General features: G+C 45.5%; 1 protein-coding gene across 1 annotated transcript in view; it reads left to right on the top strand.

Moving 5' to 3' along the window:
- The first annotated feature begins 1203 nt into the window (after positions 1-1203).
- sdc3 (syndecan 3) overlaps positions 1204-21567 on the top strand; it is a 48688-nt gene continuing 28324 nt past the window's right edge. Inside the window, exon 1 of the mRNA XM_008290483.1 lies at positions 1204-1660. Coding sequence (XP_008288705.1) covers positions 1607-1660 — 54 coding nt within the window. The 5' untranslated portion in view covers positions 1204-1606. The remainder of the gene's footprint in view (positions 1661-21567) is intronic.

The raw sequence follows: 21567 nt of genomic DNA, 5'->3' as shown, positions 1-21567 counted from the left end.
GTGTATAGATAATGGGTGGATGGTTAAAGTAAGCTGGGAAGGAGCCAGACGAATCTGCCAAGCCCTGGTTATATTTCTAACATTAAACTGAAAATACATGCGTGTGCAACAATTTTTCTTTTTTATTAGAGCGAGTGGAGAGCGATTTGTGTGGAGTGGAGGGAAATTTGCGTTAAGCACTGAGCCATACTGAGCTGAGCACCATGGGTTGCCTGTTAGCGCTGAGGGCTGACGGACTTCATGTGGAGGCCTGTACCAGGTCTTCTGGTCCAGCCTCTGTGTCACAACTCATGATTTTACTTTCTGTCTTTTTTGAAATCAAGTTGAGATCTTTACTTATCATTATTCATGTGTGCAAATTTATTTGTGTGTTTCAGAATAGGAATCAGAAACAGCTTTGTTGCCAAGTCAGTTTTCACATATGAGGAATTTGCTTTTCTTTTCATTATTGTGCTAAATGATTACCTGTGTACCCAGATAGATGAAGTCGTAAAATTCAAAATAATGTGGCCACATTCTCTGCTGGCCTTAATAAAAATAAAAGAATCCCATTAAAAGGGATCAAAATCATCAATTTAGTCTGTATTGAATGTTTTATCTTGATCAGTTTTCTGCCGTATTGCCCGGGTCAAGTCTCTCCCTTTGCACATTTTGAACAGTCATTATTTTTCCAGCCTGGTTGTCGAGCAGGTAGCTAAAGTGCAGGGTTGCTAGGCGACACAAGTAGGCTACAGCGTGTGTGACACTCGTGTTCCTGTTAGGTGGGCACAGGTGTGAGGTCACCGTGACCCAGCCAATCACAGCGCAGCGCCGCAGCTGGGCGTTAAAGGTGTGTGAAGAAATGGCGCGCAGCCAAGCGGAAGCACCTGAGCGCCAAACAAAAGGCAGCAACCTGAGAGCAGCAGCCATGACTGCCCAGTCCGTCCGTCCGTGTGTTTAAAGCCCGCTTTGGGGCTGCGGGTGTCCAACCGAGCTGCAGGGGGCATCCTCGCCCTTGCTCGCGCATTGGAGATCCCCCCCCCACCAAACCAAGCAACCTCTCTCTTTAACACACATATATTCTCTCACACACCCCTCCTCCTGCCAAACTCCCAGGCCAGGCAGCGTCGCCATACGGAACATCCTGCCCTCAGCGGAGAGGGGGAGGAGAGAGAGAGAGAGAGAGAGAGAGAGAGAGAGCCTGAGAGTGTGTACACAGAGAGAGAGAGAGAGAGAAGGGGGGAGAGAGAGCCTGAGAGTGTACTGGGAGAGAGGAGAGAGACGAGGTCTGGCGTCTCCCGGTAGTAAATTATCAGGTTTCGAGCACAAAAACTAGGAGAAAGAGACAGAGAAGAAGGAGAGGAGGCCTCGTGGAAAGCTCACTGCTCCACTGGTGACCGGGACCAGCAGCAGCAGCAGCGCGTAAAGCCGTGGATTAAAAAAAAAACCCGACTAGAAGGACGGATGGTCGCGCAGACGGGCGGCGCGCTCTGAAGTTGGACAGACTACCGAGACACCGAGAGCAGCAGCAGCAGCAGCAGCAGCTTTTGTCCGTCCACCTCCCCCCCTCCTCCTCCTCCGTGAAGGCAGCGGCGGCACCGGGAGGCTGTGCCCGCGCACCCCGACCATGAAGCTGCCGTGGCTACTGGCGCTCACGGCGCTGCTTGCTCACGCCGCCACGGTAAGCCTCAGATCCTTTGTTAACCGGGGAGCGCTTGTGTGCGCACTGGGAGCATTTTTCATATTTTTTTTGCGTGTGTATCTTTAATGGTAGGAAATCCTGCACTCGACCTACATATCAGCCCTTATTGGCCGTCCCCGACTCCCGTTAGGGGGGCTGGCGACTCCCGTGCACCCCCCACCCACCCCCCTTCGCTTTTACGCACACACACCAGCCTTTGTGTCTCAGTGTCGGGGTTTATTGTGGCCTGTGTGTCCCCTTCCACTCGGGAGGTGTGTGTGTGTGCGCGCGCGCATGTGCGTGTGTGTGTGTGTGTCGGTAATTAGCGGGTTATCTCTAATTGAGCTTGATTACGGGTCTTGGTGCGGTGCCTCGTTCTGTGGTGTCTGTGTCACCAGCTCACATCCTGCCGTTAATTTGGGGGGGCTCCAGTCATACTGCGGCTTTAACGACTTTATTACCGGGGTCGGACGGTGTGTGTGTGTGTGAGAGAGAGAGAGTGTGTGTGTGTGTGTTTTTGAGAGAGAGAGAGAGAGAGAAGGGGATGATTGGATGTCCAACCTGTGAGCTCCTTTAATTGCCAGATAAACGGCGACCTCATTGTCCCGATGCCAGAATCCAACCGGGGGCATCCTCCCGTGTTTGTGCGTGTGTGTGTGTGCGCGCAGCAGAGTGTGGTGAGAAGAAGTGGGTGGGGTAACGGGGAAGTTAACGGCGATGCGGTGCGCGAACGAACGCCAGGATGGAATGATGTCATCGGGAATCGCGAGGAGGGAAGCTGATTAGGAATGCGAGAGCCCCCCCTCCTCCTCCTCCTCTCCCTCTCTCACCTCTCTTCTCCCCATCCATCCATCCATCCCTCCCTCCGTGCGCACACACCTCCTCTCCGGAACCGTCCACGCCGAGATTCACGCGTCTCTCCCCTCCCCTCTCCTCCTTCCTCCCCACAGCACGCCCACACCTTCCGCTGCCGATTAATCCAGATTTATCCTATGAGCAGGAGGAGGAGGTGGAGGAAGAGGAGGGAGGAAGCTCGCTGAATCATTGAGAGAAAAAGGGAAGCAAAAAAATAAATAAAAAATAATCAAAATGCAGATCTAATTTTGAACGTGAAAACCCCAGGAGCGACATCTCCATAGGCTAATATCCCCCCAGAGTGTTTTATTGCAGCTCTGTAGTGAGAGTAGAGTAATTTTTGGAGTGCTGCACAGTGTTTTTATTTTCTCTCTCTCTCTTTTTTTTTTTAAAACCTTCATTCATGGCTGCATCAGCCTGTTAGGGGCCCCTGCTGTCCCCTCATGCCCTCTGTTCAATGCACATGCATGCACCAAGGGGCCCTTCAGGAGCAGAGCAACCAGGACTCCTCCACTGAAATGACACTCAGACATGTCCAGACAATATCTTTGGAACTTTTATGTGCAATTCTACACACCTCATGTGTCCCACAGTTTGGGTACAACTATCCATTATGTCTTCTCTGTACATGTGGAAGTTGTACATAGTCTAATGTTAGCCTTATGTTCTTTTCTCTTGTTACAACTTTTTTAATCTAGCTGCTGTTACATGTGAAGGACCACTGAAGTTTTTCTAATAGTCTTTCAGCAGTAGACTATTTTGTATACTTAATGAGTTTTCCACAAAACAGTTCTTAATTAGTGGTAATTTAATTGAGCACAGCTTCATCCAGGCGCATGATTCTGAGCAGAACATAAAAGTAAATTTGTTTAGCTGAAAATCAAGGTTTCTTACCTTTTGCTAATATGTCTGTATGGAGATTTTTTTTTTCTTTTAATATGCTGGAAGTCACATCATGAGTGAAACAAGCAGTTAAGGCCATTTCCACCACAAAACTGTCTCAAAAACACGGATTCAGACTTCCACGGTTTCATATGTGACAAACCTAACGAACCAATCCTGTCAGCTTGTAGGGTGGAGCTTTCTGTATCACCGAAAACACTTTCTATGAATTGCTTCTTGTAGCACAGAGCGGTTTCGCGGTGTTTGAGCAGAGGTGAGCCGGTGTGCTTGAGCTGCAGCGAGTGCGGCGGGATCAGAGCAGAGCGAGGCGGAGACTTCATAGATCCACATCCTCTGGAGGAAGTTCCATCTAAGCCATCTTTAAGGCACGGAGGGATTATGTTCACGGAAAAGCTTTTAAATCTAACTTTGATGCACAGCTATGAGTTTTGAGGGGTTTAATTAAGGCGCGAGTTCTTCCAACGTTTTTTCAGATCGCCACATTTAGTTTTCATGAAGTGAATGTGAAGATATTTAAGGTCCTGTGAGTAGAGCAGCAGCTGTTATTCAATTAGTTGTCAACTATTTTTAAATCAGTTTGAGTAAAAAAAGTACAAACTTTCTGATTCCAGCTTGTTAAATGTGAGTATCTTTCTGCTTTCTTTCCTCCTGTGTGATAGCAAACTGAACGTCTTTGGAGATTTGCGGATGCCATCTTGGGCTTTTGCACACACTGATTGGCATTTTTCACCGCTCTTTGACATTTTGTAAGTCAGACAACTGATTGATTAATCGACAGCGTAGATAATCTCCAGTTTTCTGGGGCACGGGGGCAGTTTGGCGCGTTGGCTTGCTTAATTCAGCCTCTGCTTTCATTTCTTCACTCGTACACAATATTTGTATTGTCAACATCTTGGCATTCCGTTTCGCAGTCTCTGCTGTGATGTTGCATTGCTTTGGCAGGGGTTTTCAACGCCGCACACACACACATCGACCCCGGTGACACTGATTACTAGTAGGTCAGTCGGTTGCGCTCCTTGCCAGAGATCCTTGGCCTGCGACCGACCTAATCCGTCTTTAAGTGTACAGATGGAGACAGGTGTGACACATATATATATACACACACACACACCTTTAAATATACACCGTGTTTGCAGCGCACAGAGAGATTGCAGGCAGGTGCCGCACGGAAAAGGTGACAGACACACATATGTCAACAGTCTAATAATTACAAGACTCACCTCAAGCAACCCGGGCCTTGAGTGCACGCACACACACACACACACACGCACACATGACCTATGGCTGCATGCATTTGCTGACAAGATCTTTCTTCAGAAGCCTCTTGAGCTCGAAACCAGCTGACTTTGTGTGTCTTGTGCCTGATCCCCGGTGTTGTGTCTCTGTGGGTATTTCCAGTTATCGAGGCTGTGACATCATATCCGGGCGACTATATTTTACATGGGAGATTGCTTTTCCCACAGACATCTGTTGTGTCCCACGGATAGCTCGTATGTGTGTGTGTGCATCCGTTTGCCTTCATGAGAGCCCTGACTGTCCATCTGTCTGTGTGGGCTCAAAAATAGTGAATATCCACTGCCAAAAGCTTGTTCTCGCCAACCCTCTCTCTCTCCTTGACAAGTGTGTGTTACGTTGTGTGTGTGTGTGTGTGTGTGTGTGTGTGACGGAAAAGCGTTGTGTTCTTGAGGATCATGTTTAACTCGTGGAATGAATCAGTGTTTTGTGCCCAGCAGACAAAGCCCCCTATAGAGAGAGACGAAGAAAGAGAGAAGGATCAAGAAAGAGGAAAAAATAGCCCGAGCGAGGCGGATTGAGGGAGAGTGTGGAATGTGAGAGGCAATTTGACACAGGAAGTGGGTCCTTCTCACTCTCCTGGAGGACAAAGTCCCCTCACACACACATACATACGTACAGGAGGAGGCTGGCAGGTAGAAAACACTAGAGGAGGTATTTCAGGTGTGTGTGTGTGAAAGGATGGGTGAGGGTGCGGGGGGTCACCTTCCAGTCGATAGAGGAAATGAAAAGGATCAGGGTTCATATCCGGAGCCGTGTTCACGGGCCGACGTCTGCAGGTGAGCGTGGACTCGGTAAGAGAATAGCCTTTCAGTAGGAAAAAATATCTCCCTCCCTCCTTAACCCCGTCTCCTCCCCTTTCGGTTGTGTGTGTTCGATGTGAACACACGCGGCTCACTCATATCTGAAAGCAATTTCTTATCACATGGGACGGGACCGGCACTGGCAGATGTGCTGCTTTTGACCGAAATTAGTTTTCCTTTCTCATGGAGGGAGTTTTAATGTTTGATTCAGCTCAGAAGGAATGGAATTTCCCATTAAAGTGATAACGGCATGTGGGGACGGAGAGAAAACCTGCCTCCACAGTACCTGCTATTTCGAAGCGTCCTCCTATGAGCCGAAAGAACAATGGGAGCTGAGAATTTGCAGCCAAGTCTGGAGTTTTACTCGCTAAACTAAATGCGCAAAACTCGTTAGTTTAACCAAGCATAAAACGGGGACAAGCAGCGCTGACGCCAAGAGAGCTCCAAATTCCCCGCAGCAGTCTCTGAGACCTTTAACCTCTAATGTCAGACAGCAGACTAATAATTTAGATGCCACGTTTGACCCATGTCTGGATTCATATTGAGAAATTTGTGCTTTTCCCCGTCACGAGTGCACTTGTTACCCGAGCAAAGGGGACACAAAGAGGCTGGGTGTCTTCAAGCAAAAGAGGAACAAAGCTTTTACATAGAGCTGATATTTCCATTTAGTGAATGCCATATTATGGTTAGATTTGTTACTGTACTGCCATGATAATAGTGACACAGCAGCAGCAAAGAAAAAAAAAAGATTAGATCAATTTCTCATGTTGGAGTACATTGTTAAAAAAAAAAAAAATCCCAATAGAAATGGTGAAAATCTGTCTGCAAAGGTGCCAAAAAATCTCAAGAAATGATGGAATACTGCAACATTAAAAAACTTGTGAATGCCTGCAGATATCTGTAAAAAATGTTTTTTATCAGATTTAAATACAGTAAAAACAGTAATGTGTTTGCATGTAAATTAATACATTTTTTCTGAAATATTGTTCATTATTATCTGTAACTAAATAGAAGAAAAATGTGTAAAAGTAACAAATTGTCCCAAAAAAAAAAAGACAGGAAAGAAATTCAGCTCAAAAATAATCCATAGTTCATTTCTACTCCTCATGCTGGCCAAGACAAAATTATTTTGGTGTAATTTGGCAAAGACTCCACACTAACCTTTCAGCATATTGCAATTCAATATGATTTAGTTTCTCCCAAATGTCCGTATATGTCTAGTTGAACTTTGCAGCGTTCAAAGCGTTTTTCTGACCATTCTGACCATGAAACGGTCGAGAGGAAATGCGTTTAGCTCGGCAATTTGTAATGACTCTTTGAGGTCAGCTGGTATCGGCCACGTGTCGCACTCCGGAGACAAACACATCGAAAGAAACAGCTGATCAGTCATGTGGGTTAGATGTTTGCTACATCAGAGCTTACTGGAAAAGGGTGTTTCCATCTCCTATAATGCACATTAACTCTTAAAAGTGGAAAACCACATCAATTGAGAGTAAAAACTTTTTTGCAAAATTGTTCATTTTCTTCATCTAATGCATTACCTACAAATGCACAATAAAATATAATATGGACTCATGGCTACTGGGAGAAGGATGCAGAGTCCCAGACTGAAAATGTTTACTTTTGACTAATTTTGTGCATTTAAAGCATATCCCCGTGCTCGACCGCTGGGAGAGCTTTAGGACAGAGAAGGGAGAGCTTTATTTTCAAATTCTCTCTTTTTTTCCCCCCAATTTCTGCCTACTGCTGCTTTAACACTTAACCGCTTTGTGCTCTTGGTAACAAATGAAGGCGACTCAAATGAGTATTTGAGTTGAAAGTGCTGAGAAATAAATCCAGGCTTTTGTGTCTTCACGGCTAGATTATTGCAATTTATTGTACTCTTAACTCAGCCAGTGAAGCCGCTCGGCAGCTCATCTTCTAACAAAGACAAAATGAAGCCCCTGAGCATATGCCTGAACTGCTGCGCCGGTACAGTATCTTAAAGTCAGTCAGGTCGCTTAACCGGCGTCACTCTCAGAGCTCAACTTAACATGAAGGGAGACACGGGAGTTTGCTGTCTTTCCCTAAAGTCTGGAATAGTTTCGTCTCTCGCTATTAAAGGCATTTTCTTGTATCTTTCAGCCTTGCAATTATTTTCATATTTATGGCCTTTTAGACATCGTGTCACAATAACTTTACTCTCACAACCTTCTTTGAAAGGTTTGGGCAATGTGAGTTTATACCGGAGTAAAGTGCAGGCTTTCCAAACGCACATTAATTTTACACAAATCACTTGAAGCAGCTGGTTCTTGGTCTAAATCCGCACTAATATATTTTCATAGTAGAAAGATCGCCATTGATATGAGCATTTTAGCACCACTTCCAAAATATTCTCTGCGCATACTAACTAACACGTCTGAAAATTCATACTACATTAAAATTTGCCTCCAGTGGAGCTTGTGGACGCAAACACGAAGGAAGGGGTTGTAGAAGATACTACAGAGAAAGAAGAGCAATGGAGAAAAGATCGAGCAGAGGTTTCCTTAAATGCACAAGCACTGACAACAAGGTCCACAACGCCTGTAATTCATTATCCATGTAGCGGAACCATGTGAGCCAACAAGGCTTCTTTGTGTTCTTCTTCTGAACAAAGGTCATATGATTAAAGCGTGGAGAATCAAGCAATGACATGCAGTGACAGTGCAGGCGGTAAACATGGGTGTCTGCGTCATCGTTTTCTCAAAGCGCGAGTTTCTCCAAAGCAGTCTCTACATTTTCAGACTCATAAACAGGGTCAGCAGATTATCTGACCGAATCACAAGTCACGACATGCAGAGACGCTGAGCAGAGTAACAGGGTCAGCCGGTTCAATCCCCCGGCTTCTCCATGCGTCGAAGTGCCCTTGGGCAAGACTCTGAACCAACTAAAGAGGTGCTTTGTAAGTGCGAACCATAGCCGGATTCCCAAAAGTCTTCATTTCAGGGGTCCTAAGACGGCAGAGTAGTGTGGAGACGGGATGTAAATGTTACTCGGTGGGGCGGGTTCAGATAGTAGAGCGAGTATCGATGACATAAATTTCGTCAGGTCTCGAGAGGAGACGGGTGCAGCCCAAAATTCGCATCCGTGCGGAAAGTTTATGTGGCGAGAAGATGTTACAAGGGGAGTAGTGGTCGACAGTAGTGAACATGTGCAGAATAAACCGATACTACACTTATATATACCAAAGTCCTCCAAGCAGATTCTAACTGCAGAAGGAAGTAGTATAATAACTATAAGTCCGTGTGCGCGTCAGCCAGGGAGTATAATTAAGGCTTAATGCCTAGCTTGGCGATTCAATCCTCGACTCCCCCACATGCCGAAGTGTTCTTGGCAAGACACTGAACTCGACATCGCTCCTAATGGCAGGCTTTACATGGCAGCTTCCCCACTGCTGACTGGTGTGTGTGTGTGTGTGTGAGATGGTAAAGCATTGGAGTGGAAAGGTAGAAAATCACGTTTATAAGTGCTGACCATTTATCATTTAAATGAAAACATATGGATGGGGCCTTAATCCGTATGGAAATAAATGCAGAAAGTAGCCCTCAGCTATAAAAATACCAATATTGTAAGACTTCTTGGTATCTCCTCCCTTTTCTTTAATGATTAACTTGTGATTTCTCTTTAGTTTTTTCTATTTTTTTGCTCTACACTGTCTGTTTTATATTGTGACTCATATAATGGCTTCAATTTTAAAAATCGCTGGATTCCACGACCAAATCTCGACTTCTGCGCAGGCCGATGAGCCATATTGTCGGGCTGCTGTACCGTCGATGTGAATCTCTGCTCTATCTCTATTTCGAAAGTAATCGTTCGGCCCCACATTGTGCAACGCTAAACTTTCCCAGCGGAATGTGCTCAAGTCATCCCATGCATTAGAAAGAATGCAGTCATAGCCTGAATTCATCCAGCTGGAAACTTTGGCTTCTCTTTTCGTTCCATGACCAGTAACACACACACACACACACACACACAAGTGCAAACACGCTTGCTCACATACATGCGCTGATGCACATTACCGTCCGGATTATCTTATACCCTCTGCATTCTCACACGCTCCCCCAGTGCTCGTGAACAGTCGTGGCGTCGGTTTTGTTGATTCAGTGAGTCAGAGGGAGACGGAGAACGCTGGAGGTGTTTTAGGTAGGTCAAAACAGGCGAGAAACACAGCTCGTGTAGATACTAAACACGCACACACACAGACTCCCTTTGCAGTAATTGGGCAGCACTGCGCAGACATACTCACATACATATTCTCTGGAGTGGGGGGTTAGATGAATATAGAGACAAGAAGAAGAAGGAGGAGGAGGGAGGGAGAGGAGGAGTGGAAAAAAAATGGGAGGTGTACAGGACCACAAGATAATGAGAGAGAACGAAGGAGGGGAGGGCATAAAATGGAGAGAGGTAAGGATGGAAAAAGAGTTAATGTAATGGCAAGGATGGGGATGTTAGATAGCAGGAGGAAGGAGGGAGAGAGAGAGAGAGAGGGAGGCAAAAAAGGGAAACGAATCGAGCGCTGAGCGATCGAAAGAAGATGAGAGTCAGGAAACAGAGGGGAAGTATAAAGGAGTGGAAGGAAAGAAAGAGTGATGGAGGAAGAGAAAGAAAGAAGATGTTGGGACGTGGAGGAGAAGGACACCGAGGAGGGGGGGATAAAAAAAAAACGAGGGCTGGATGATGATGGTGATGTGGTGGCGGAGGGGATGGAGCGAGGCCAGACCGATGGAGGGATGGAGATGGGATGGAGGGATGTCGGCGGAGAGAGCGAGGGTGGGGGAGGGAGGCGTGCACTGCTCATTCCCAGGAGACTGTGCTCTACCTGCTCTCCGCGGCCGTCGCCATGACAACCAGCATGGCTGCCGCTGTCACAGCTTTATCGCCCTCCTCTCCTCTCCGATCCGTCCCCTCTGTTCCCGCTTTCTTCCCTTTCTCTCGCTGCTTTTTTCTCCCTTCTGCCACCTTCGTCCTCCTTCCCCCTCCACCCGCTCCACCACAGTGAATTAAAAACATCGAGATGGCAGTTGTGTTTCACCTTTTACAGTGTGTGTTTGTGTGTGTGTGTGTGTGTGTTGGTGCTATTACAGGACTCTAAATTAGAGAGCATAAACGCAGCACCGTCTCCCAAAACCACAAAGCATTCTGGGATCTCTGTGTGTTCGAGCTTTCGCTATAAATAAAACCCCCAGAAACAGGGCGCCTCCTTCCCACTAACAAACCCGTGAGTGTGTGTGTGTGTGTGTGTGTCTGACGGAGTGAGACTCATAAATGCCTTCCAGCAGCATATTAACTATACACCGAGATGGTATTATCGTTTTTCGCTCTTAATATCTGTGTGTGTTTTTGTAGCTATTTAGCACCACTCTCCTTCCCACTCACGTTTCCGTAACAACGAGGTAATTGCGTTAACGAAGGGAGCCGGATGGGTGGGGTCACGCGGGGCTGTCCAATGGAGCAGCTGGAATGTGTATTTCCTGGCAGGCGGCTGATAAGAGCGTTCTGAGGCCGAGATAAGGCCGGCCTTCACACTCCCGACCGGACCCCGACTATCGTCTCCGAGAGGTTGGCCTCCCTCTGACCTCCAGCACACGACTCCCTCCATCTCCCTCTCCATCTGTTGGCCTGTTTGTCCGTTGTTTGTCAGCAATTTCATATTTTATAGCCAACAACAAAAAAAAACAAAACAACTTCTCTGCAGTTTAGTCTGTTCATATCCAAAAACTTAGTCTGTTGCTGAAACAGTTTGTTGGTCAATTGGCGAACAGAAATCGACAAAGCTGCTCTTCTTCTGGAACCTTTAACTGCGTCACGTGGGCTTCATCAGCTCGTTGCTCACGTGTCGTGGAGATGAATCTGTTGATGTGAGCTCGGGAACTGTAAAGCTTTCATAACATGTCATTCACAGCGCTGATGATGATCTATCGCTTTTTTGCTTTGCCCTAATGAGAATATATGCTATCTTTCTTCATCTTCTATAACATTAAACTTGATTTTATTTATTTTTTAACAGTTGTCTGACATGTTATAAACGATTAATTGAGGAATATAATCTGCAGATTAATTTATTATGAAAGTAACCATTAGTTGCAGCCATAGACTATAATTACCAGTAGTTTTGATAGATCATTAATTGTTGTCGTCATTTGTTCAGAAAAAGGCCAAACATATGGGACACCCTGATGGTAGACTATTAAGACACCAGCTATCTCGATGGGGAACTTTCCTGCTCGCTGTCTCCCTCCCATCATCTCCAGTCATCACTCTACTGTCTGCTTACTAATAGTCTGACTCACCGGGGGTAGACTCCAGGTATAAGCCTGCCATTTCTGCTGCATATTTCACACGGCGTACTCCTTCCCTTCTGCTCTCCGCTGTCAAAATCCCCTTCGCTATGGAAACGACAACCTCCGAGCAGCAACCGATGCGCTGAAAATGGCAAGTTTTGAAGGAGATTTGAATTGTGCAATAAGACTTTTTTTTTTTTTTCTAATTAGCCATTTTCATGACTGTACTCACCTCCTTGCATGCAAATGTTCCACCAAAAATAAATTTCCCCCAGACATTATGTTTTTTTTAGGGGGCACCATCCCTGTATCCTGGGCTTAGCACCACCCAAGATGATTGTGGTGGGTTTAAGGAAATGCAAGATCATGTTTTCCCCCCCTGTTGCAGAACACAGTGAGGTTCAGCCAGACCCTTCTTCAGCAATGAAACAGTATGGCTATGCAGGTTTAGCTTATAAATGAAACCATAATACGACCCAAAAAAAGTCTTAAATAGCCCATATATAATAATTAATGGCTTTTCTCTGATTCACATCTTTGTAAGTCACATCTCTGTGGGTTTTGTAAGACAAAAAGTCACTTTGGTCTTTGGAAAGATGTGATTTTATGGATTTACCGATTCTCCACGGACACTGATTGAGCTGTCAAATAACACTGTATATGATGAAGTGTGCAACTGTACCGTGATTTACTGAAAATGCAAATGGGAAAAAACCTTGGAACACGGCTGTAGTTTTCTCTTGATTCACTTACTGTTGGCAGCCGGTTTGTGGTCAAAGAGTCGAAGAAATTACAGCCTACGTCTTTCTCTCGACCGCGATGGAAAACGTCATCGTGAGTTCAAGGAAAGATGTGGAGGAGAATTCATGAGGTCATAGAAAAAGATGGCAGATGTCGTCGACGTGGATCTGCCGAGGACGGTCCAGTGCTCCCTTTGCTCAAGAGGATAAAAAAAGGAGGCGCTGAAGCACCTTTCTCTAGCATTTAGAGACTTCAACCAGCTCTTATCTCGGCTGCCACTTAGACACTAACAGGTCATTTCACTCAGTTAGGAACCTTTCTGACCAAAAAAAGAATATTCACCTGCAGCCCAGATCCCTTCTAATATCCACGCTCTGTTGAAAAGAACCTGTTTCCTTCGCTGCATGCTGCTGCTTTTTGACTTACCCTGACTGGAAATGCTACCACTGCTCCTGTGGGAGCCCGTCTTTGAAAATGGCCACTATGGCCACTCAGAAGACCGTATAAGGTTGTTTGCACCGATAGTGGTAGAGAGTGCACGTAAATGAAGACACAGTGGAAAATAGAGAGCGCGTCCTCCCGGGGGAACGTCTTTAAGGCGCTACAGGAAGCGTTAAAGACCAAGCAAAATGGGAACAGCGTCAGGTGTAAATCAAAACTTGAGAGGTTTTGTCTGCGTGAATATTTGAATGGCTTGTCGTTGAGAGATACGGCTATTTGTGAAAGTTCTTAACCGCACCTTTTTTATGCCTTCAGTGGTTGAAGAGAAAGTGGCACCCGAATGAGAAAAAAGTACAATGGAACAGATTTTTCAAGACGCATGCATTCACATGAGCGGCACCCAATTTGTCATCACTTCATTTGTTTTTAATTAGTCAGCGTCACACTTGCTTCATTTCATCTTTTTCTTTGATCACAAAGAGATTTTGTCAGTTTTAATCTACAGATATTCGTTTCTGATGCACATTTTTCCACCAAATTAAACCCAGCGTTTATTTTGATTAGTTTTATTAATTTAGCCTCATTCTTATTGATTAGCGGGTTTTCGACAGTCACGTTTCATCACGGTTCCATTAAAACTCACGCTGCAACAGGGCATCGGCGGATGAGTGTGTGTTTTTAAGTGGCCATGAGGTTATGGCGTGGACACAGGAAGGGAGTATTTATAGATCCGGCCTTCAAGCTTCAAATCAAGAGGGAGCTTCCTGAGTGGTGCACAAAGGGGGGTATTTTATATAGGTGTGTGTTTTTACGTCTGCGTGTGTGTTTACATGCGAGAAAAGAGGCAGCGAGCGGAGGAGCACAGGGAGGCCGCTTGTGCGAAACGAGACCGAGAAATACTGTGTGCGAGAGGCATGTGACTGTGTATGTGTGCGTTTGAATTATTTAGCCCAGCGTCCCGACAGAGGAGTGAACGAGGTCAGGAGCTCATTGCTGCAACGTTTTTCCCCTCTTCATCCATCCATCTCTACACCCACCAGCACCCCCCCCCCAACCCCATCCTCCTCCTTCGCTGCAGAGCTCCTCGTTTATTCTGCCCGTCTTAATAAACAGGAACTTAGTAACAAAAGGCTTCCCACATGTTACTCACGTCCCCTCAATTATCGGCGAGCCATGAGGGAAGAGCATTGATCCAATTAAGCACAGACACTGAAACTTGCTGTTTGTGTGTGTTTGTGTGTATGGACCCTCTGAAGTAAACCTTTGAACCCCGGTTCTTTAAAAGGCTCTTTCAAAGGCGTTTGCAGTTTGAACGAGCCACTGAAGCTAATGAGCTGTGTGTGTGTGTGTGTGTGTATGTGTGTGTGTGTAGGACTGAAAACGTGAGTGTGTGCATGCGGTTGGGAGGTTGGGGGATTCTGTAATATTGCTCAGCGGTTGCAGCAGGTTTCTTTCCCATAGGGCCTTTCTATAAACGCCTCCATGTGCACGCACGCACACTCGAAAAACACACACACACACACACACACACACACACGTTTGCAGCAGCAGGTGATTCATTCTTAATCTTTCATTCCAACAGTTGCGGATTAGCCCTAATCTTAGCCAGCAGAGACTCAGGTCTGAAAGGCTGCCTGACACCGAGAGCAGGCGTGCATGTGTGCGAGCGTATTTGTTTGTTTAGCTGTGTGTGACACGATAATTGTTTCCCTTGTTGGGCCGAGTGGGGCGTCAGTGTGACAGGACATGATACGACCGAGGCAGATACAGCAGACAGACTGACAGGTCGCACAACACTGAAACATTATACGCAGCAGGTGGAGGAGGAGAAAGAGGAGGAGGAAGCTTTCGGAGAGGAGACACTTGACTTCTTCTTGACATTCATTCCCTTTTATGACATTTTTAAAATTAGCCCAGTCACCCCCTAATGTGAGTTGCATTTAGATGTAATTTAAGCCACCGATGTTCACAAAGAAGTGCTCTGTCACTCATCTTCTTGATTAAACGAGTCGCTCTCTTGTCTATGAAGCACGGTAATCAATGACACTCAAACACTCGGGGTTAGTCGCAACATGATCAGCAAGATAGAAGCGGAGCAGAAGTCTACTAAACAAAATTAGGTTCATGCATAGGCATGGATTTAAAGGGGGGATGAATCATATTATTTAAAAATGTGCATTTGCCCCCCAGTAAAAACATGAAAGAAGCAAAGGATTTTATGATAAACGTGTCCGACAGTCTTGCTCTAAATGTGCAGACGGTTTGGAACGTGAGCCGAAATCTAGCTGAAGCACATTTAAGTAAAGTCCAGTGGTTTATTTATTAATTAAAATGTATTAATGCACATTTATAAAGCTTACCACCTCCTCAAACAAAGACACTAAAGAGGACAGAGGAGTAAATCCAGCCTCTATATGTGTGTTGACTCAGCAGGGATGGAATTAAATGAGAAAAAGTTGATCTACAGGACAATAAATATTTAAAAGCGATGCCGAAATGCCAGAGAGCTTTACTGCTTTATATTCTGCTTTATTTTGAATTGTCACCTGGTGCTTGGATTTTCTGTTTTCCTTCCCATAAATAAAGACAATTCCGCCATAAACAAATGCAGGAAAAGCCACTAATTGGTGCATAAAAATTCGCCAGAATGCACTAATGCGCCCTCCCAATCTTCAAACAAACCCACGCCCATGGGTTTATGTGTACCAGCTGTTGTCCAATCCTTTCTTTTGAATGGAGTTCTCGGAGTTGTGGTGGCTCCGTGGTTAAAAGGCAAACCGTACAACGACTTAAAATGTCACCAGTTTCGATTCTTTTCTTCTCTCTGCCCTTGTTTCCCGTCACCTACTGTCGGATTTCCAATATGGAGCTGCGATACCCAACACTAATTGTGACATAAAACATTTGGCTCAGCTATAGTCAGAGATAAATCGTATCTTAACACCTTAATAACAGACGGGAAATGCTGGCGGTTGAACACTCTGCCCCCCCTTCACCAACAAAATTGAACAAAGCACCAAGGTGTGGTGACAGGGGTGATTAGATATTGTGTGGAGGGCGGAGGGAGGGGAGATTTGAAGAAAATGAAAGGGGAATAAGGTCAGAGGCAATCACAGACAGAAGTGATATGAAAGGACAGGGTGGTGGCTTAAAGTTCAGCAGGAGGGAGGTAAAAAAAAAAAAAAAAAATATTGGGGAGGATAACTAAACGAGGAAAAGAGGACGAGGAGGGGGAAACTAGACAGAGAATGGAATTTGTTAATACGTAAAAGTGGTACAAAAAGGATATGAGGAGCTCATCAGAAAATAGAGGAAGAAAGGGGAGGGACTGGCTTTAGGTGGAGCGAAACGATAAAAGAGCAGAGGAGCTGACGAGGGAGAAAAACGAGAAAATGAAAGGGAGATGGATGGGGTGGATTGGTAGCAGCGAAGAGAGAGAGAGAGAGAGAGAGAGAGAGAGAGAGAGAGAGGGACCGGTTGTTAACGCAGGCCTGTAAAGAGCTTATAGCAGCTGAGACGGATTGAATGGAGAGAACAACCTGGACAGGATTACACCGAAGACAGAAGAGAGAGGAGGGCCGCGAGAGCAAGATCGTATCATAACCCATATATTTCCTTGTCCTGCACTAACACATCTCCTCTGGTTTACACAGCGACTGACCACTTTGCCACTTTGCGAGCTGCACAATCACACTTTAATTAAGTAGGAGCCCACAGTACCGAGCAATTACTGATCACCAATTGTTATACCAAGCACTGCGCAGCTAATCTATGTGTTAGGCAATCATTCTCGAGCCATTAGTTACTTAAACCCACCTCTTAATTAATTAGTCGGTGAGTAACGCTGCCTACTGGGAGATGACGCTATCTTCAACTGCAAAGAACAATCAGAAATGAGTGAAAACGCTCTCACCTGGAGCTTACGATCATATTTATTTTGGATTCAACGAGGAACTATTACCCGAATGATACCGAATGCTGTGCCGCATATTTTACCTGTCGAGCCCTATTATCTGCTTATTTACAGCTACCTGCAGCACGCACCTGTTCATATTGTTTAATATACCATGCCGCAGTGGTCCCCCATCGTTTAAGTCTTTTAAAGGATTAGTTCATCCTCTGGGGAGATAAACTCGCTGCTTTGTACTCTGTGCATTAAAGTCTGTGTAAAGCAGTGGAAAAAAAAAATGTGTTGTGAGTCTGTCGCATCACAGAAAACTGTATTCTTAACCACCCAACCTAATTTGCATGATTGAAAAATATCGCCAAGGGTGTAAAGTTCCAAAATCGTAAAAAAAGCTATGTGCTTCTCTGCTGAAGGCGCTGGTTGAACGCTTTAACACCAGACGAACCGTACTCACCGTGCAAACTGACCTGCTTTCATTTTTTTAATCCAACAAGTTAGATGTGCAGTCGCAAATGTGCACTATAGATGCAGACTTTTTTTGTCAATTTGCGATGGGAGACTAAGGCCACGTTTACACGTAGCCGGGTATTTACAAAAGCGGATCTACTTTTTCAAATAAAACATTGTTCACACCGGATCGTTTTAAAAAAAAAGTCTGCATTTACGCAAACCGCATAAACACGTCGTTAAGAGCTGCTATGAGGATGCCAAACCTATAGGGGGCAGTGTAACGAGAAGCATAAAGTCATGCCAGCCAATCAGAATCCTGGAAAAAACACAACAAGGAATGGCACGAATTACTTTCAGTTACTTCAACGATAATGGCGAAAGGGTTGTTTGTTTGGACAGAGAAGTGGAGCGACTCCTAAATGTGGTGTTAGAGAACAGAACAAGGAAAATACTTGAAAATATTGACTGGGACTCATGTCAGTCCAAATATATGGACTGTAACCATGGGTCGCACACATATGACGCTGGTGACTCTGATAACGCTTTTGTCGCATTCTGTGACGTCAAACTCTTCCTGTCTACATGGAAACGTAAAGACGAAAATCTCCACTTTGGCCGAGGTTTTCTCATATGATCACTTTCGGTGACTTGTAGCTTCATTTACGTGTAAACAAAAGGCCCAGACGTATTGAATTATCACAGTTTTTGCTATGTGTAAATGGGGCCTAAATTGCCTACTATAATAAACTAAGCACACAAGGAATCTTAACCTTTAACTGTACTTCTGTGTGAAATGTAACTGCACGTGGCGCGATACAGACTGCAACAGCTGTGATTGCTCCATATGGTTAAATACTGCGTCAGTGAAACTAAATCTGTAATTGTATCTGGCACGCCCATAGTGCAAACACAAGAGCGGGTATTATGCCAAAGTAGTTGTATGTACGTTTTCTACAGTTCCAAGGTCCTCTCTGTTTTCTGTGTTACAGTAATTTTGGATTGATAAGCGCCAACTCCGACATGTTTTTTAAGTCATTGTTTGAAAGAAACTCACTACAGTGGCATAGAAACGCCACTGCTAACTCGTGTTTTTGTGTTGCCATTGCAGAGCAATGTGAATCAGTTTAAACCAACTTTTACTCTTAATAGAGGGCATGTGCTGTTGTCTATGGCACCAGATGCTGGCAGGACAAGAGGCTGAAGGCCAGAGGAGGGAAATGGTCGGTTCAGACTAGTTCACCGTTAGCGGACTATCTGTAAAGTTGTCCGATGAAAGTTTGTAAAACTGGTGTGAAACGGTCACTGCAGAGGCGGCGGGTGTTGGTGGTGATCCTGAGCTCTCCATCGATGTAGCTCTTCTCAAAATCAATGGACCTCTCATCATTCCTTTACATTTAAATAAGGAGACTGAGATGTTCTGCAAAATCTGGAGATGCAACTTCTGGACAAAGGCGTTGCTAACTAAGAAACTGTTAGCGGTAGTGGGTTTAGTCATTTGAGATCAAGCCGGAGAACCAATGATGCTAATACGTTTTAATTTCGGTAACGTTATAGTGGTGGGCAGAGGAGAGGACCACAACATACTGCTCTGCAATGCTAGAGCCAATAATGCACTGAGATTATCAATAAAAGCTGAATGAATGGGAACATGTAGATATCTGCACTGATAGATTACAAGTGTTTAATCGCCAGTTGGTCTATTAACTACATTTTTCTATTCATCCACTAATTACTTAGTCTATAAAATGTCAGAAAATACTCCAAAAATGCCCATTGTCGTTTTCCAGCATCCAAAATGATTCAGGTATAATATATCGTAAACCCTGACTGGGATGTCTTTGGTGGTGTGAGATTTGTCAGGTTGAACGTTTTATGACCCCTTAGGCAGGTTGTGACAGTGTGTGAACTGCTGCCATATAGAATCTGTTACATTTAATCATACCACATGATGCACAATTTAAATCTGCTGAGGCAACACAAGAAGCTTTTCATCGAGGAAGAAAAAAAAAAAAATCAGGACAAAGCAAATGTCCTAATTCCCTTGCCGGTGCTTGTTTCGCAGAAGTCTTCTGACATTGATTTGTCAGAGTTAATCAGCATCTCATGATAAATATCTGATTAAGTCACGAGCGTCCAGCCTGTGCAGCTCATTAAGGCGGAGACCATATGCCGCTCTCGCCTTATCTCGAGTTCATTCCGCCGCCAGATCTCACAACCTGCATAATTAGTGTTCGATATCAAGGGCTGATATGATACATGAGGAATCAATCGGCTATCTGGCTGCGCTGACAGTCGCTTGGCCTGCAGTCGGTGGCTGGACGCCGCTCCGAGGCTCGAGATCGGCTGTCAGCTCGCCAGAGTCAGTCAACCAATGGGAAGGAGCCAAGAGAGCGTAGCAAGGTCAGCTGCTCGGGATGCCCCTGGAGCAGCAATTTGTTTACCTCCTGTGCGTGCGTGGTTGAGAGAAAACGATAGGTTTGGCCATGATAATAATACTCATCATGCCCTCTGCGCGCACACACACTCGCGAAGGTGCATCTTTCCATTCCAGATTGAATTACACAAGGCTGATTGGATTTTTCTCCCCTGCATCAAAGACAAAAACACTCCCCTCTCTGTTCTCCACCTCCTCTGCCTCTGGGCCTATCCGTCCCATCATCCCTCAATGCTGTTTTTCTCTCCTCAAGTATTCTCAATTTGCGCCTTTCCTCTGTGAAACTCGGCATCGATTTTTTTTTTTCCTTCCCCCTCCTCTCCCCCCCTTCTCTTCGTTCCCTTCTCAGAGTTTGTATAGTTGCATGACAGTCATTAGCCTGATTACACAGGCTGCAATTACGTGAACACACACGCAAGATGTTGCCTCGTGATTCCCATCACTGTACATCGGCAGGAATGTGATTCTCATCATCACCGTACTGCGTGTGCGCGTTCAAGTTTTCGATTTGGGACTGAGAAGAGACCATTGATTACCGTTTCTGTGTGTACTCTGAGTGCCCCCTTCGCTCGTTCTCCGCTGCACAAAGGCATCATGGTCCGCGGGGCGCTCTCTCTCACGCGCAGCCACATTTCTGAGCCCTTTTGAAAAGTTCCTTAGAAACACGAGAAAAGTTCCAGCCACAGGCGCCACGCCCTCCCACTGGCCCTGCAGAAATAGGCCCATTGAGCTGGGCTATAATCACGCTCACACGCACACACACACACAGACACAACACACACACATAAATCCGCATTCAGCCTCGCTCTCTCTCCGGCACTTCATAGAAGCAGCCACAAAAACGCAGTCATTGACCCACCAGCCAACCAGCAGCATTCACTGCTCCCTGCAACGTTCCTCCAACCAAACATCAATACACTCGATACACTCGCCAGCACACACACACACACACACACACACACTCTCGTTGGCACTCCCTGAACGCCACAGACAAAACTTCTAACACACACACACTCATGCCCTCTTGCAAACACAACAAAATACACTATTGTGGAGTGTGGGAGCAGCAGTTGTGTCAGAATCTCAAGGCATTTCTGGCAGCAGGACAGTGACACACACACACACACACACACACACACACACACACACACACACACACACACTCTCACTCGGAGATGCATGTTTCATAAGGTCATATATAATGGAGGAAGATTCCACGCAGAGGCCTTGTGTGTGTGTGTGTGTGTGTTAGCCTTGAGATGTGGTCTTTAATCCTGCTGGATTGTCAGATTAGTGTAACAGCTGGGTCCTACATACAGTTATACATCTCCCTGCCTCAGAGTGTGTCACCCCTCCTCCCATCGCCCAGCCTCCCGTCTCCCCCCATCCCTCTGGTGGATCTGTGCATTAGTGTTGGTCCGTGTGTGTGCGACAGTCTCACAGCTTCGGTCCATTACACGGTTGCAGGCCAGCTGATGTGTCACTATACAGTCACGTGACCTGCGCTAAGTCCGCGGCGAGCTTCGGTGTCAGCTGCTTGTTTTGTCGGGAGAAACTGAGACTTTACAGGTTAAACACACTCGGCCACCGAGGGACCGGCTCGCTGTAGCTGATCATGTTCACTGAGACCACAGACGGAATATTACGGTCTGAATGCAAAGTATTTAAAAAATGACGGATTTTTTCTTGTTCTTGCTATCTGAATTAAGAATTATAAAAAACAACTTGATAAAAACACAAAATACACAAGTCAAGACCAATATTTATTATATTTTTCATTA

This window comes from Stegastes partitus, unplaced genomic scaffold (assembly GCF_000690725.1).
Source record: "Stegastes partitus isolate 25-593 unplaced genomic scaffold, Stegastes_partitus-1.0.2 Scaffold676, whole genome shotgun sequence".
In the NCBI taxonomy this organism is placed as follows: Eukaryota; Metazoa; Chordata; class Actinopteri; family Pomacentridae; genus Stegastes; species Stegastes partitus.
Note: the sequence above shows the minus strand (reverse complement) of the source record. Positions and strands in the feature narration are given on the sequence as shown.